This window comes from Podarcis vaucheri (assembly GCF_965113315.1).
Source record: "Podarcis vaucheri genome assembly, chromosome: 2".
Taxonomy (NCBI): domain Eukaryota; kingdom Metazoa; phylum Chordata; class Lepidosauria; order Squamata; family Lacertidae; genus Podarcis; species Podarcis vaucheri.
Window position 1 is genome coordinate 74,155,266 of NC_138760.1, and position 17,668 is coordinate 74,172,933.

Below are 17,668 nucleotides of genomic sequence, written 5' to 3' on the forward strand. Positions count from 1 at the left end.
GAGCTACACCGATTGTTCTACATCTGTGGGCCAAACTCTGTGGCTATGTCTGCCATGTGCTTATAAGGCTTTTCTAAGTCAGACATTCCTACTGCATTCACCATGCCCTCAAATAAGTGATGTGCAGCTTGCAACTCCTTGGCATTTTGATTATTTGAAGTTTCCAAGCAAGCAACTTTTGTATGTATCCATTGCTATCGTCTTCCTTTTTGCACCTGGTTTTGGTGGAATCTTCCCCCCTTGGCAGCTCACTCTTGGAGCTAACCAGGCACCATAGCCTGAATTTTGGTGTGCTGGCACTAAAGGAGCTCACTGCTGCCTTTCCCCCAGCCCTCCAAATCTATGGTAGTTTATTTTCTTGCTGTTCAATGGAACTCCTCTTGATTGCACCCATAAACCTTCAGAAGCCAGAAACTCAAAATGGCCACCACAGTATTGAATTTATTTGTGGTCATCAGAGGTCAGATGGAGGATGAACCGGGAGCTGCCTGCCTTAAGTGGACTGGAGCAGCAAATAGAGCCATTTGCTGCCCTCCTCTATGTTCCCTGTATAGTCTAACCCTGTATGAATGTTTATTCTGGAATCTGAGGCCTTTCCTCACAAAAGAAGTGCTGGGTGGGGGTAGGAGACTTCCAGGCAGTCAGGCTGTGGAGGGAAACAGCTTCTCCAAGATTGTGGCCAGGGCTGTCTTCTAGTTTCCCCCTCTGCTTGGGCGTATCCCTCCTCAGTTTCCCTTGTGGTTGGGGGAGGCAGGGAACAAGATGGAGGGTGTAGAAATGGATATGCATGGTTTAGTTTTGCTACGACACATGCCCACGCTGAACTGCCTCACCTGCTCTCCAGGGCTCATCCCGGGGTCAGTTCTAGAGCGGCCACATTTGCCCACATAGGGTGCTCAACAAAGTCAGCTGGCAGTGGGCAACTGGGCACATACAGGGTGTGTTTGCTTGTGTCTTGGCTACTGCCAGCCAGGAATGCGGCTGGCTGGCTGGCTGGCTGTGGTTATTGCCCTGGGACTTGAGGAATGCCCTTGTGGCCAGAATCTGGCCTGGCTTCCACCTGAGGCATGGTGGCCTCTGGCGTGGCCTGGCAGTGGGGGGAGGGGGTGCACTTGCATGCTGCCTGCTGTGCCAGCTTGGGCGTCTGTGTGTTTTGTCTTCTGCTCAGGATGCGCTCCCTTCCTCCGAGCGCCCGAAATATAACTTCACTCCCAGCTCTGCCCTCAACAAAACGGCCCGGCCCTTTGGAGTCAGCTCTGCTCCAAACTCCCAGCCCGGGCTGGTGACGAAATCGGTGCCATACACTCCCTCTGCGTCTGTCTGCACCACACAGCACAATGGGTATGTCGCTGTGTTATTTAGACACCCTGGGGAGTCGGGGGGCGGGGGGGGGGGAGTCGAGTGGCCTCACTGTGGAGTTCTGCCCTGTGCTGTTCTGCCCACACTGTGCATGTCGGGCTCTGCCTGTGTGGCCTTTTTATGGGTGGGCAATGGCTTTCCCCCCCCTCTGTACCAGAATCTGTGCTAGAACTTAAGACATCTGGTGTTGCAGTGACCCCTGGTGGCTGGAGCTCATATTACAATGCCTAGATCTGGCAGGTCTCTTGTGCATTGTTCATTCCGGAATGCCTAATTGAAAAAGCCAGACCGTTTAGCGGCCTGCATTTCATCATCTTTCACTTCTTTCGAGTCCTGCAGTCTTATCTCCTGGGCAAAGAATAATAATAATGCTCTCGTAGGCGGCAGGCAGGAGCATGGGGCTGCATCCCAGGAACCCCAGCCAGTAGTTCTCTTGACTCACCAACACAAAGGAATCGCTAGATTCTTTGGTCTGAGCGGCATTGTGCTATGGCGAGTGATCTGTATCTATAGGTATGGTGCTATCTGCTTGTGGTTTCTTCTGTGGCTGACTCACTATGCCAGGAATGAATGTCGCTTATGGGTCCCAATGTAACTTTCCATCCTCACCGCCTCCCTAGCAATCTAAGCTACAGTTAGTCTCCAAACTGTTCATCGTTTACTAGGTCCCAGATCCAGTATCTTCATTTATAAGATTTCTTACCTGCCCTGCACCATAAGGTCTCAACACTGGGCACAATAATATGATATGCAAACTTATAATTACTTAAAGAAATTATGCATAAAGCTGTCCACCCCAGATAAAATACTGAGTAGCTGACATCAAGGCTTTGGGCTGAGTTTCCAATTCTGCTCATCCCAGCATAAAATTCCCGTACCAGTGTAGCTGTTCTCAGGCATCCTTTGGAAGGGAGCAGCACTATGGTAAATCCAGATTTCCAGTTTATTAAGGAAATGACTTGGGTGAAATTGTATACCGATTAATCTATACTTGTGTCGTGACTATTTCGTTTTTTCAAGCCCGAAACTGGCATCTTCTGACTGCTATCTTCCCATGTCTAGAAATGCAGCCCTAAATTAATTCTGTTTATTTTGTTTATTAATCACCTCCCATGAAACATCCCGAAATGATTTTAACAGTGCCTGGCTGCATGCAAATTGTGTCCTGACACTCTAGGTTTTGGATGCTGCTTCTTTTGAGGTGATTCCTTTCTCGTTTGGTGCATTGACGTGTCCCTGGCACCTTTGTTGGTGGAGACGGAAAAGCTTATATCTGTGCTAGATGCAGTCCTGTATACCTCTGACCGCCCCTGTCTCTCTCATTGGCCTGTGCGGGGTCCCCTGCCAGTCAGGTGCCTTAGATGACACCAGTTGTGGGACCATGGTGAGCGTAGTCTACTTGCTGGCAGAAATGGTGCTGCTGCTCATTTATTCCATACTCCTGCATTCCTGGTTCTATGACCTAGAGCACTGGGCTTCAACTGGTGGGCCAGGACCTGCTAGGGGGCTGCGACCTTATCCAAGGTGGGTCATAACAGGAGCACTACCACCATACAAATATATGGTGAAATATTAAATGGGTCCACAAATGCGTGTTTATGTGGGTCCAAAAGGTTGAGCATCCATGACCCAGTTAGGTTAGCTGTGCATGGAATCTCGGCTTTATTCACCCACACGAGGCAGGAAGGGAAGCATGTTTTTTTAAAAAAAACTTTGTCTAATGGTTCTAACATGTCCTTCACTTTCCTGACTGTCTTTTTGCTCTTTTCCCTTTTCTCTCTCTTTCTCTCTGTATCTCTCTCTCTCTCTCTCTCTCTCTCTCTCTCTCTCTCGCAGGTGCAGAACCCTGACAAGTCAGTAAGCCTTTGCCTGTTCTGTAACTTTAAAGTGTATTATTGCTAATACGCATGACCTAAACATAATTCCTTTTCAACACCTAAAAACCCTCCTCATTCCTTGCCAGTTTTTTAGTTTGGGTTTTTTAGTTTCCCCCCCTGCTTCACTGACTTTTCTACCCCCTATCTTACTCTCCCACAGGAGTGTGTGGTTATGGCGGGTTATATCCCCTCATAAAAAGAGATGCTTGAAGGACATGTTTGCGAGTCGGGGAAGGGGGAGAACAGACTTTAGTGTAGAAATTGGGACGCGGAGGGCCCCATTTCTTACAATATGTGGGGCAACATTATTTGTGTCCTCTTGACTTCTTGGGTTTGTGTTGGAGCCTGTCTGAAGGACTCGGTGGCCTGGATCCCATGTCATGCTAAGCTAAATCATGGCTTAGCCTGACTGTGTGGACTCTGGGAGAGGACATCACAACCTCTTTGGTCCTTCCTGGTTGTTTTGCTGCTGAGCCAAGCCACACTTTGGCATAGTGTGTTAATTAAGCCTATGCTCATAGTTCAGCTCTCTCTTGGACAAACCGTGAAGCGTAACCCACACAACAAACCTTGGTTACAGCTTGCGATTAGTCCGGAGACAGCTAGATTCAGACAATATGCTAAACCAAATGATGGCTTAGCTCAGTATGACGCAGCAGCAAAAAACCAAAGAGTCCAAGATATTCTTTCCAGGAGGCCTCACATACGCACTAAACCATGGTTTGGCTAAGCGTGTCATGTGAACCAGGCCTGGGGGCTAATCTGAGGTGAAACTGCCAGTTGGGGGCATGGTGGCTGCCCTGAGGCTTTAAATGTTGGCAGTTTGGCATCAGGGAAACTTCCTGATGCTTCCAAGGGAGTGGAATGGCCTGCTGTGACTCTTCACGCTGTGCTAACAACTGTAGCTAGCAGTAACTGCCTGACCCAGATAAGGGAAAGGAAGTGGTGCTAAAACTGGCAGGGAGCAGTGTGTGTGTGTGTGTGTGTGTGTGTGTGTGTGTGTGTGTGTGTGTTTTCCACTGCACAGTCAAGCTGCTGTTCCCTCAGGAGATGTGGCCTTTTATTTGTGCTGTTGTGTACTAGGGTGGCATGTCTTGCCTGACCTGTCCAATCTTTTCTCTTATTCTCTCACTTTTCGTGGCTTCAGGGTTAGCGCTCACCCCCCTGAGGTGAAGGCTCCACCCCAGAGCAACCCCCCACCTGATTATGGAGATTACTACCTGGAGGACCAGTAAGACCTGGGAGAGGTGGGGGAGGGGAGGGTAGAAACTTTCGGACAGATGATGTTGTGTCCCTCGTATGTTGTGTGCTCCTGCTTTCGTCCCCTTATAGCGTGTGAATATCCCTTTGGTGAAGTTGGAGTAGCGCTAGAAGCAGTAACAGGGCTTTCCTCAACAAGGATTCAAATTTTTCATCACTGAAAAATCTCCTTTGAGATTTTCACCAGAGCAGTGCTGAGGAACTGGGGGCCTTGCTGCAGCCTGACGTGGGAGGCTTCCGGTTTAAGGATCACACAGAGTCAAGGCCCCTTCTGGAAGGGAGCACTTCCATGCAGCCGTTTATTGTGGACTTGGTGCTGCTCATAAATGCACAGGCTTTTTGCAGCATGCATACACCGTCCTCATCCAAATACTGTCTCGTGTGTGGTTTTAACTATCCAGACAATTGAAATCATAGAATTGTAGAGTTGTAAGGGACCACGAGGGTCATCTAGTCCGTCGCCCCGAGATGCTGGAATCTTATGCCCAATGTGGGGCTCGAACCCACAACCTTGAGATTAAGAGTCTCATGCTCTACCGGCAGAGCTACCTCAGGCCTGGATAATTAATTGGCCTAGATGGGGGAGAGGGAACAGAAGGGGCTTCAGGATCCGTTCAGTGTGTCTGCAGGGCAGGTTACTTGCGATCTTCAGAATTATGAAACTATGGCCATGTCCTGATTTGTGCCTCATGGTGGTTTATCTCTCCCCCCCCCCCGGCCGCTTGATGCAGTTTCTTGTGTTTGTGTGTGTCATGCATGCCTGGCAGATGCTCATCTCAGTGCAGCCCTGGCTGAGTGCCCTTGTCTATTCGTAGGCATTCTCTGCGGCTGGCAAGCCTGCCGGCCTTCCTCCCCAATGACTCCAGCAAAAAGAGGCTCATTGAGGACACAGAGGACTGGCGACCGCGGACGGGCACAACCCAGTCCCGTTCTTTCCGTATCCTGGCCCATCTGACAGGCACGGAATTCAGTAAGTGCCTCCCTCCCAGGGGGAGCCACTCCAGGTTGGGGGTGGTGTTGAGAGCTGGCTGGCTGGCTGGCTCCAGCCTGGGAAGTGGCAGGGAGTCACGAGGCATTTGGTGCCACCGGCGACAAGGCAAAGGTTGCAGAGGCACCTGAGCTTGTTCTGGGACAGCTCTGGCCACCTTCCGCAAGCGATTCTGGACCTGGGCCAGTTTGGGAGGGCTCTGCTGGCAGATTGTCCTACAGCAAATCCCAGGAGGATCCTCTCTCTCTCTTTCTCCAACTTGTGATGCTCTGCTGACCTCATTCAGTCGATCTCTGCTCTGCAAAGAGCTCTGCAGGCACCTCATTCTGCTTCCTTCTCATTATTGTTGATGCCCAGGCCCTGTATCCTCCAGGGAATGTTCTTATTTTGTGCCTAGTCTCTTCCTGCCCACCCCACCCCCCTCCCAAAACAAAAAAAAATCCACATCTCTTCTCAGAAAACTAAAACAGCTTGACTGGCTCAGACCATGATATTCTCTTTCTCCTTTTCCCGCTGCCAGTGCAAGACCCGGATGATGAGCATGTTAGGAAAGCCAGGTAAGAAGGTCCCTTTGATAGGGCCAGGAGTCTGTGGGTTTCTACCTGACTTCTCCCCACTCCCAAAGTGCCAGGGGCTGGAAATGAAAGTGCAGAGTCCAGACTCGCTCCTAAGCTTTGGCGGATGCCCAGGGCCACTGTCTCATTCCCATCTGTCTGGGGCGGAGGGGATGAAAGCCTTCTTCCCACCTTGCTCTGGTTCCCTTGACCTTGCATGCCTGGTATGCTCTTCTGGTTTTCTCCTTCTCGGTCTCTGCTTTCTCCTCCCATCTCTTCCTTGTGTCTCTTTCTCTTTCTCTCTCCCCTCCCAGAGAAAAGTTTGTCTCGGAGCTTCAGAGCCCCCGTTACACTCGCCTGCGCGACTGGCACCACCAGCGATCGGCTACCTCTCTGAACGTGCTCTCCTAGGCTGCCTGCGATGGGCCAGCCTTTCTCTTCTCGACTCCGCTCTTCTCTATTGCATGCCGATGTGAATGGGAAGGGCGTGTTTCTGTCTGTCTCCTTCTAACTGGTTGAACAAAACTTTTAAAAACCAAAACAACCCCCCTCCCCCCCACCCCACCCCCACTAGAAATCCACAGCAACTCCTGGAAACGTAGCAACTGAACTGTGTTGGGGAACGACTTGAGCAGGGCGGAACCTGGAGTCAGGTTCCAGGAGTCTTCCGCATTGGTGGCTGCTTCTTTTTGAGCTTCATGTCACACCTCCAGCTGTGGAGGGGATGGAAGAGGGTTCATGTTTTTGAGCAGGAGGCTTGACTCTCCCAACTCTAAGCAAGATGCTCTGGTACTACCAGGAAGCTGTTTCTGAACTGTGTTTTCTCTTCCCTGACTGAAGAGACATTGGCTGTGGAGACCTCTGTATGCTCCTTTCTGGCCTTCATACTGAACCAAGGAGGCAGGGGGAAGGTTCTACCCAATGCAATATGGCATTGCACTGAGACCTCTTTCCTTTGGGACCTGCCGCCTTGAATGAGCTGCCAATACTCTTCTTCCTGGCCGAGCATTTCAGAGAGAGGGAAGTCATTTCCTGACATTCATATCTGGAAGGGCTCCTTTTCAACCCTGCATGGGATTTTTTTTTTTTTTTAAAAAAAACCTGTTCTTGGTAGTGGCTGATCTTCCCCTTCCCTCCTTTGTCCACTGTTGAGTGCTGTTTCTCAACCCATAAAACTTCTTCTCCTAACAGGCCTCTCCATTTTATTTTATTTTGCCACTGAACGGTGAATGCACATGCCCTTAGCCCCTGGTCCTTTCCCCATCATTGTTCTATGAGTGGCTGGTTGTGGCTACCACTTTGAGGAAATGGCAAGCATTCCTCTTCTAGATGCCTGGTAAGGTCGTGAAGGCTTGCAGAACTTGCCCACCCATAACGCTGTAATAGACTTGTCCTCCTTGCACTTGATTAACTCCATTATACCTCAGTTTTTCCAAAGGCTCTCTGATTTGGACAACACTTATTATGGCTGCTTGTGTTGGGCTTGGGGAAAAAACCCTAGGGGATGGGACTTCTGGCTCTTCAGGTAACCTGCTTCCACAGCAGGCATGTCCTGTTGCTCGGTGGAGGAAATGCTGTGTGCCCCTTACTCTAGAAAGAGTGTGTAATCATTGTTTTGACTGCAGGCATGACACTAATTCAGCTGCTATATCCACCCCCTGAGCTGCCTGGAGCCGATGCCCAGGCAGGAGTTTGCAATCTAGTTGGAGGCTGGCTTTACTACCTTTCATTTTGTAGTAAAATAAATCCTCCTATTCTCGTAACTGGCTCCTGTCTTTCTTTCCTTTCCTTTTTAATCTCTTCACACCTTTAGTAGGTAGGCTGTGTTCTTTCTTAGAGGGACGACTTGTTTTCCAGCTGAGCATAAACCCAGCTGTCCTCTGTAAGGTTGTTTGGGAAACTGAGCAAAGATGCAATGCCTTTGCCCACCAATGACTTTGGGGTGCTTTTGTGCCCTGGTTTTCCTCTGGGAGCAGGAGCCTGACTGGCAGGCCAGCACTGAGCTCTCTCTCCTTTTTCGCAATACTTTTAATTCCTTGGGATAAATATGGGGGATTGTGAACTTCTTCATCCCAGGCCCACATCACAGGATAGCAGGCAAGGACCAGGGTGGTGAGACAGAAGACTGCCAGGATCTCACCACCTCTGCCTGCATGATGCACTGAAACAGCTGTTATAGTAATTTACTATACTCTTTTTCTTCTTCTGTTGATTGCACCTTAGGAAAAGCCCTTGGATAGGTTGGATGAGATGTAACATGCACAATGGAATTAATGAATACACACACACACTCCTTTAGTCTGCAACCAGCCTTGTGTGCAGAATCCGTTTGCTCCTGTCTTGGATAATCACATAGTTCAGCTCTTGATGAGCTGTATCCTTTCTCATTGCAGGTGGAGAATCTCAGGTTAGAATATTCTCCCTGCTACCCTTGTGTCAGACACTTAGGAAATGAGCATGATGAGAAGAGAGCGCCTAGTCTACCCTTTCCCGACAAGAGAGCTGCTTCCTATGTACAGGAAGGAGGTGGTGTGGGAGAATATGTGTACCCTGGGCCCCTGCTTGGTCTCTTCTTCCAGCCTCCCAACTGGTTGCCCAAGGGGACCTCAGGAGGGGGAAGGAAGGGGTTCAACAAGGGCAGGCTTTATTTCTCTTCCATTTTCAAGCTTGTACTTGGAACAGCTCAAGACGCCCTTCTCCTTTATTTGCAGCTCCCCAAACCCCACACATCTCCCATTCTCCTCCCCGCCTCCTTCCTTGTACATAGGCTTCTACTCCTGAACAGACTGTAGTTTCTTGCTCTGGGCTAGGAGTGTTTGAGTCTCCTCAAATGACTGCCTACACAGCTGGGCTGCTGTTCCTGCCACGTCACCAGGTTCCCCCTCAGATCTCCACACTCTTTCCCTGCCATAGATCTCATTCTTGGGCCATGTGACCTTGGAAGTTATTCTGAAGGCCCACACTTCTTCTGATGGTTCATCTTGAAGCCATAGGGCTCTCTCCCAAGTGAAAAGCGTTGAACGTGTGGGGCAAGTAGCATGGTCCTGTTGCCCTGAGCTAGATGGCCTTGGAGCAATAGGCTCTCTCCCTGGGACCAAGTTGAGGTGTCATTTGTTGGAGCCCTATGTGAGGCGACCTGTCTGTGGGTGTGCTTCATGCCCCTAATATGACGTTGTCTACACCGCACCCCCCGACACACCACATAAATCCTTTGAAATATTTAAAAGGCCTCTTGTAGAGAAGAGGACCTTCATGGTAACCTTCAGAGGAAAGAATGGGAAGCAACATGTTTACCGCAAGAAGGTAGGGTTGGGGTTAAACATGCGGAAAAGCTTCTACCTGAAGCTTTAAGGAAGTGATTTAGCAGGCAGCACAAGATGGCTAAGGAGTTGATTGGGGCACCTTGGCCTTTCCGTGCTTTCCAGCAAAGTTGGGGCAGGCCTCTGACAGCTCAAAACTCTGGACTCCCATTGGAGCAGGTGGTGGAATTTGGTGTATGTGTGAGAGAGAACAGCATGTCTTTCTAGTTTGCTGTCTTGTGTGAATCTTATGCCAAGAGATGAGCACACAGCCCCTCAGGTTTCTGCAGATGCCAGCTACCAGTGCTGAGCTGTGTGTCTGATTACAAAACAGGCGAATTGCTGTCACTCTTACTCCCTGGCCACAAGTGCATTTCGTGGTTGATAACGCCTCATGTCCTTTTTCTGCGGCATCACCTGTCCCGCCATAGGAAGCTGATCATAGAACTGTAGAGGTGGAAGGGACCACAAGGCTCACCTCGTCCAACCCTTTGCAATGCAGGGATATTTTCCCCAATGTCCACGACCCTGAGATTCTGCTGCCCAACGTGGGGCTCCAACCCATGACCCCAAGCTTAAGAGTCTCATGCTGTACTGACTGAGCTATCTCAGCTGCCTTATAATGAGGTCAAACTCTTGGTCTATTGAGCTCAGTGTTATCTACGCTGACTGGCAGCAACTCTCCAGGAGTTTCAGACAGGGAATCTTTTCTGCCCCTTGCCTGTAGATGCTGGTCAACTGAGCCTGGCACCTTGCTGCCTGCAAAGCAGATATTGTACCCCTGAGCTAAGGCCTGTTCCTCTTATGCAGAGCTGCCCTGCAGCCTGGGGCTGGGAGGCTTTGAAGGCTGTGCTGCTCCTTCATGCTGATATTATCACAGTGCTTGTCTCACACCACTGCCCAGTTTGGGATCATAGGAACTGCCCCAGGTATGCCAGGAAAGCAGGCACTTGCTGTGCACAAGGAAAGGAACACTTCCTTAAATAAATCCTGCCTTCCGTTTTCCATCTGCCTCTGACCTGGCTATACTGTACAGTTAACAGGAATGCTTTTGGTGCTCCTGTGCAGAACTTGCTCTGGTGTCCTACTTTTTTTTTTAGGAGAGCAAACCAGGCCCAGGAGTCTTTGTTCTTTATCCTCCATCCATGCAGGTGGTGGTCATTGTGCTTGAGAGGGCAGGATGATGCATGTCCTCCTCCTCCTCCAGGTCTTGTTTGAACTCCTCCTTTAGAGAAGGGAAGATGAATGCTCCCTCTGCACATAAACGAGGAGAATGTCTTTTGTGTTGGCTTGTCCTCGCATCCTCGGCAACAGGCTTTGTAGCCTGGGCTTAGCATAATAGGACCTGTTTCTTCTTAATGCTGCTCACTCTGGGCAGCAAAACCACCAGCCAATAGGGGTCACTGCTACACTGTGGGTATGGGCATATTTTGACTGCACACAATCTGCTCCAGTGATGCTCTTGTGTGTCCCCCAACTTCATTCTTCCAGTGAGCCCCTTGAGGTCTGTGAAAATATTAAAAACAGCTATCCCCACTACATTGACTTGCTGTACCTGGGCCATGGTAGCAGCCTCTGCTGGAGTGGGCGGGTAATGGGCCCAGGTTGCCTGGAACTAATTGGTTATTCTGTAGCCAGGTCTCCATACCGGATCTGTCTTCTGCGCCAGCCTTGAAAGGGGAGCCTGGATATGGTAAGCTGGGAGCGCTGTGCATGCGATGAAACCTCTGGGCAGGGATGCTTGCTGGGGAAAGCTTTGCCTACTGGCACCTGGTATCTTCCACAGTGTCTACAGCAAAACCTGTTGTAGCTTCTTGCTGTGAAGCTGTGTTAGCTTTAAATTTTTGAATGCATGTGTGCCTGAAAATGAGCAGTGGCCAGTGGCCTTCCTTTGGGAAGGAGGGTCTGTCCACCCAAGTCCAATGGCAGAGATTATTCCCAGTGAACTGCTCAGACCCTAGATACAGTGCCAATGCATATGTCATGCAAGCTTCAGATCTTAAGTGGGTTGCTGTTTAGAGATAAAAGTGTCATTGCCTTGTGTGTGACTGTTCCAGGCTCTGCTGCTCCGAAGCCTGCACCTGTCTCTGGCCCGGCCAGCCGCCCACCCTGGGCTGTGGATCCTTCCTTTGCTGAGCGGTATGCCCCAGATAAAACCAGCACGGTCCTGAGCAAGCACAGCCAGCCGGCTACGCCAACACCGATGCAGAACCGCAACTCCATTGTGCAGGCAGCACAGCAAGCCCCTGAGAGTGCCGACAAAACACCCATCTGCTACCAGTGCAACAAGATAATCAGGTGAGAGTTGCAGCAGTGTGGAGTGATCGTTTTCTCCCCCCCCCCCCCATTCTTGGAAGTGGTTTGCACACACGTACACCTGCACCTCACTTAGTCTGTTGCAGCCTGGAATACTGGCTTCTGGATGGGTGCACCGATTCCACCAATGGATATTGTGTGCAGAGGTGGCCTGGAAGTTCGGTGCCTATACTTGCAGTGGCTTGTTCACAAATGCGAGCCCCTTGCTTGATGTTGGCATGCTGCAATCATAATGTGCGGACCCAGTGGCATAGTGTGAATTGTCAGTGCCCAGGGCTGTGTGGAGGAAGGGAAATGGATGGAGGACACACGCACATTCAACTGCCTAATGGCATCCACATCACCCAGGAGTTTGCAGCCACAGAATAAGAAAAGAAGAGTTGTTCCGTTGTCTGGAGAGGTCCCTTCCTGGTTTGCATGGAAAATCTCTTTTCAACAGAGTGCAGCGACAGATGTGCGAAGTTGTATTGAGGCAGCACTGGGTGCTGAAATTTTGCACCCCGGGCAACCGTCCTCCATGCTACACCACTGTGTAAACCAGCCCTTGGAAGTGTTCCCTTCCATAGTACTGTAGACTCATGCTTCATAACAACAGGTAGAATTGTCTTCTGGCAATGGAAGGGGAAAGACCCTGGTCGCCTGTCCTTTCCCCCAATAGGCAAGAGGCCAGGTTCATCACCCACCTCAAATCTAACCCTTCCTCTTTTTGTTTTTCCACCAGAGGGCGCTACCTGGTGGCCCTGGGACGCTACTACCACCCTGAGGAGTTCACTTGCTCGCAGTGCAGGAAGGTGCTGGACGAGGGCGGGTTTTTTGAGGAGAAGGGCTCCATCTTCTGCCCCAAGTGCTACGACATACGCTATGCCCCCAACTGTGCCAAGTGCAAGAAGAAGATCACAGGGGTGAGTTTGGTTGGAGCGCAGCCTTAGGGGAAGCAGGCCTACTCTCAAGCATGCTGAGAGTCAGGAAGGGGTGGGGAAGAATCTGTGCACTCCAAGTGGTTCTGAACTCCGACTCCCATCATCCTTCACCATTGGCTGTGTTGGCTGAGGTTGATGGGAGTTGGAGTCAGGCAACCTCTAGAGAGTCGCAGGTCCCACATCCCTGATGTTGAGATTTCCCTTGCTTAGAAGGAGCCAGCCATTGCTGCTAGCCCTTTCCACTCAGGGGTGATCCTCTCTAGTTCCTTATGTTAACTCAAGGGCTGATGCTTTAAAGCAGGGGTGGGGGACCTCTGGCTGGCCTGTGAGGCCATTTCTCCCCAACCATGCTTGTGGGCCCCCCATGTGTGGGTCTGGTCTCTGCACAAAGCAGTTTTACCAGCCCTGAACTGCGACTCCCAAGTGGCAGACAACCAGCTAGCTGTTAGGTGCTTTGGAATGCTGCTCAAGGGACTTTGACAGGTGTGTTGTCCTACTCACCTGTCACAGCTGACCCTTGGAGGTGTGGACAGGTAAGGATCCGGACAACTGAGCCCAAAAAGTTCCCCACGCCTGCTCTTGCCATATAGTACAAACCTGATAGACTTGTCTTGCTACTATATTTGAGGCTGGGGACTCCCAGACTCTGGCCTGCTCCAGAGAGCAAACATAGCACAGCAATGAGCACGAGCCGGAACTCTGTTTCAAATCTCATATTAGTCATGAACTCACTTGGCAGGCTAGAGCAACCTGCTCTGTATTCCGGCCTTCTTCACCCTCCCCAAATCTGTGGAGGCTAAATCCTGGCCTTCCCTGCCAGGTTGTTGGGATGGTTGAAATAATGTATGGCTGGCATGCGGAAAGTTCAGTATTGCCCATGTGTAGTGTGCTGTCTAAATACCCTGCATTGTTGGCAAAGGGCAGCCCTACAGTGGAGTGACTCGCGTTCTTGTGTTTCTTTAGGAAATTATGCATGCCCTCAAGATGACCTGGCATGTACATTGCTTTATCTGTGCTGCCTGCAAAACGCCCATTCGCAATCGTGCCTTCTACATGGAAGAAGGGCAGCCCTACTGTGAGAGAGGTATGGCTAATACTTGGCTGTGGTGCCCACAAAGTAGTGGGGTCTTTCTTAGAAGTCTTTTAGGTAGCCTTTAATTAACATTCTGGATTTATAAAATTGGAAGCATATGGGATTTCCCAAGCTCCCCCTGAAGTGGGAGCAGCCAGCACCAAAGCAGCCTTCCTTGGAAGGGGTGGGGGGATACACCACAGAAACAGTTCCTAGTACTGACCTTCAGTGGCAGGGAGAGCTTGGGCAACAATACACTTGCAATGGCGTCCTCCTCTGACCCTGGTCTGGCTGCCCCTTGGTAATGGTTGCCGGGCAGCGCCCATTCTGCCAGGTTGCTATGGAGATCAGTAGAGTAGTACCTGCATCACGTAAGCATGCAGCAAAGCATGCTGGGAAGTGTTGTTCTTTTCCTTTCATTCCAGTCCTGATAAACACAGCCCTCTCTTGGAATATTCCATTGGGAGGAGGTTTCTAGGGGGAGAAAGGCTTAACAAATGGAGTGGCTTCCCTCTCCACCCCCACATTATCTGATGCTGTGAAAGAATCTGGAATTCTCCCAGATGAATGAACAGCTGCCTTTCATCATAAGCCGGGTGGGGTGTGCAGGGCTCTTAACAGCATGTGCAGCCTTGCTTGACATGGCTGGGACGGTTGTCTGCCATCTCTTCACAGAGTCTTTGGTCTTCCAGCCAGCCCAACAGGCTCCAGGGCAGCATCAGAGCATCTGTTGCTTAGCTCAGGAAGGGCTCTGATCAGAGAAAAGCAAATACTGGGGAGAGGACAGTATTGTGGGACAGAAGCAGAGCTACAGAAACAGAAGGGAACCTAGAGCAGGAGCAGAGAACTGTGGATCAGAGGGGGAAGGGACTGGTAGCTGAGATCACTGGGGCAGTGATCCAGACACTGTGGTAGAGTGCGTGCTTTAAATGCGAAAGGTCCCTGGTTCAATTCCTGGCATCTCCAGGTAGGGCCAGGGAGGACAGGACTCCTTGCCAGTTGATATACAGACAGGCTTGGTGTTAAGGCAAGTGCCTTTGATCCTAGCTGCTCTTTGAACATGGTGCTGCAATCCAAGCAGCCTCCCTTTGCCAGGCAGGTGAGTGGGACGGGTGGTGCTGTGGCAATGGCTCATGTAAGCAGCGGCGCTCTTTTTCCTAGCTCGGCCTCCAGATTCTGAACACCTTGGCCTAATCTCTCCTTCCCCTTCTCTCCCTGCCTCAAGACTATGAGAAGATGTTTGGAACCAAATGCCGTGGCTGTGACTTCAAGATAGACGCTGGCGATCGATTCCTGGAGGCGCTGGGCTTCAGCTGGCATGACACTTGCTTCGTCTGTGCGGTGAGCACCTCTTTCCACCACCCACCACTGGTCTAACTAACCCTTTCCAGCCTTTGCTCCAGGAGCATTCCGTGATAGAGGGACATCACTGGCAGGCAGGGGCATCAATTTGCTAGCATGAAGCTTGTCCGATGAGGCTTCTGAGCTTGGCTCTTTCCCTGGGGGTGGAGCTGTCTGGTTTAACCTTTCGTCCTTGCTTGCCTTCGTGGCAAGCACTCTCGGGTGCCTCCTGCTGACTGGCAATGCCTTAGGTCTAGCAGGGCAACGACTGTTGGGGGTGAAGCTGGGCAGCGGTGCATTGGGTGATTCCTCTGGCTTTGCCCTTCCTCTTTTGTCCCTGTGGATGAGCTGAAGTGGGTGGTGGGCCTGTGAGCGTGGAACTGATGCTTGCCTCACTGAGTCCTTCCTCCCTTCCTTCCCCCCACAGATCTGCCAGATCAACTTGGAAGGAAAGACATTCTACTCTAAAAAGGATAAGCCCCTGTGCAAGAGCCATGCTTTCTCGCATGTGTGAGGAGGAGGAAGCAGGTGGGGAAGAGGAGATCTGACTGCCCAAGCTGCTGCTCGCCCAAGCCCTGCATTCCTCTTTCCCCCACATTTTGCCCTGTCCTGTCCTGAGAGCTGCCCCCACCCCAAACCCTTCACTTGACAATCATTCCCAATGGTGGAGCTGCAGTGCTCAGATTTCCCTTCAGTACTCTGCAAGGATTCAGGTACATGGATTTAGAGTCTGAGCTGTAGGCTGCTGCTCTTTTTGAAATAGAATTCCATTCTTCACCAGCACTGAGTGACAGGGGCAGAATCACCACCACCCTTCTCCATGCTGTGAAGCCATAGTGTCGCCATATGTCCAAAGGATTTGCCCGTGCCTCTTGTCACTTTTGTGCCAGCTGCAGCCAAAGAGGTGGAGCCCCAGAAATGTTACTTCCTAGCTGAAGGATCCCATACGTTAGTGGCTGTTGCAAAGCAGGCAGAGTTGACACTTGATCTTACCTAGGAGGTCCGTTAACTGCCTCAGGTGTATGTGAACGCTTGCTGCCTCGCCCTCTTGGGGTGACAGCTTTTCCCAATGCCAGGGTAGGGCTCGTTCTCGTGACTTCTTGCCTCCTTTGTGTTGTAACTACCAACTCTGGCTCCTGTCCGCCTTTCCTTCCTTGAGAAGGCATCGCAAATGATTTCTGTGATCCAGGCCTGGCTCTGTCCTGCCTGTTAGTATGTATTTCCACTTTCAGTGATGGAAACTCACCTCCACGTAGACATGTGGCCCTAGTGAAATTGGGAAGAGCCAAGTCAAAAGTAAAAAAGAAAAAGAAAGAGTTTTCTTTCCCCTCCCAAGACTTAGCCACTCCTTTCCGAGAGCTGGAAACAGACTACCTCCAAGGTGTGTAGAGCCTTGTGCTATAAAGTTGCAACAGACCTCAAGCAGAGTTGTCACAGGATCCAGCCCTCTTCTCCACACCAGCAAAAGCTGCTTCTCCTCGCACCATGAGATGAACGTGTGATTCACTCCCCAGCCATACAACGCTGCGTTTGCTTGTAGCGCACAGCCCTGGGCTGGATGTGGCCCCAGAGCATCCCTACCAAAGAGTTATTATTTCTGATTTGCTCTAAGTGTGTTTCCCAGAACCGTGCTGTCCGGCTGGGAGTTTTCAATTCTTTGCCACCTTGGTGGTGCTTTGAATGCCTAATAAAATATGTCTTTAATTCTTTTGTCACATATGTGAGCTGTGCTGATTTCTTTGTCTTTAAAAGGGCAGAGTGTGGTTCTACTGGAAGCGGGTGAAAAGTCAGTGAAAAATACAGGTGGGTTATATGGTGTGACAGACACTCTAGAAACTAATATTAGTCCTACTTGGGAAGAAGCAACCTGAGCCCTCCCTCTTATGCTCAGAGAGGAAAAGCAAAAGGGAATAGTTTCATGGAAATACTGTGCAGGCGACTAAGGAACTCAGCATTGCTGAAACTGAATACGGCCTCTCTGTTGAAACGTGACAGCTGCAGAACAACTTTCAGCCAAGTGGTAACTTTTCATTTCAGAAAATGCTAGCAACAGTGGTGCAGGGAAAGCTTAGCACTGCCCAACTTAGCAGGAACTGCCTGTGATATCCTGTTGACCGGGAATTTGATTTCATACCTGTATTGCTACTGTAAATGTTTTAATGGAAAATCAGGCAGTCCGGGAGCAGATTGGGCGGTGTGATGTGCGAGGCTGCCTCCAGCATAAATAAGCAAAGCCCTTTTGCGGCAGTGGCTGTTTGCAGGTTAATGTGAGTGAAGGAGAGGATGGTCACAGTGGGCCTAAACAGAGGAAGGCACCTGCATCGGCAAAACCATATATATGAAGCTTCATTGGTCTAAGTTAATGACTGATCCCAAAGAACACGGCACCTGCTTAGGGTAGCATAAAGATTGCCCAGAGACCTGTTGGTGACTGAGAATGGCTTGATTTCAAGGACTCGTTTTCAGAGATAAACACAGTTGGCAACTTGGAGAAGTATTTCGTGCACTTCCTTATTTGCAGCCTTGATGCAGCTTAAGTCTGCTGTGTGGCTGTTTCTGTTTGGCCGGCTATTCAGGGTCCCCCTCCCCCGTGCAGCTTGTAGCATTTGTGCTTTCATTCCAGCTTCTGCTTTGGTGGTTACTGATCCTATATTTGGCGAGAAACTTCCTTGATGCTTGCAG

The 17,668-nt window shown here is 50.4% G+C and overlaps 1 protein-coding gene across 4 annotated transcripts in view; it reads left to right on the forward strand.

Annotated features, from left to right (window-relative positions):
* Window positions 1-16,701, forward strand: part of PDLIM7 (PDZ and LIM domain 7) — a 42,271-nt gene extending 25,570 nt beyond the window's left edge. For 2 of the 4 annotated variants that reach the window (XM_082213271.1, XM_082213272.1), the window contains exons 5-14: window positions 3,196-3,212; window positions 4,384-4,467; window positions 5,312-5,466; window positions 6,005-6,041; window positions 10,972-11,030; window positions 11,395-11,635; window positions 12,375-12,555; window positions 13,537-13,657; window positions 14,871-14,986; window positions 15,414-16,701. In XM_082213271.1, coding sequence (XP_082069397.1) covers window positions 3,196-3,212; window positions 4,384-4,467; window positions 5,312-5,466; window positions 6,005-6,041; window positions 10,972-11,030; window positions 11,395-11,635; window positions 12,375-12,555; window positions 13,537-13,657; window positions 14,871-14,986; window positions 15,414-15,500 — 1,098 coding nt within the window. In that variant the 3' untranslated portion in view covers window positions 15,501-16,701. Of the gene's footprint in view, window positions 1-1,168; window positions 1,342-3,195; window positions 3,213-4,383; window positions 4,468-5,311; window positions 5,467-6,004; window positions 6,042-10,971; window positions 11,031-11,394; window positions 11,636-12,374; window positions 12,556-13,536; window positions 13,658-14,870; window positions 14,987-15,413 lie in introns of all 4 variants that reach the window. The other 2 variants (XM_082213273.1, XM_082213274.1) reach the window with 2 other exon arrangements.
* The last annotated feature ends 967 nt before the right edge of the window (window positions 16,702-17,668 follow it).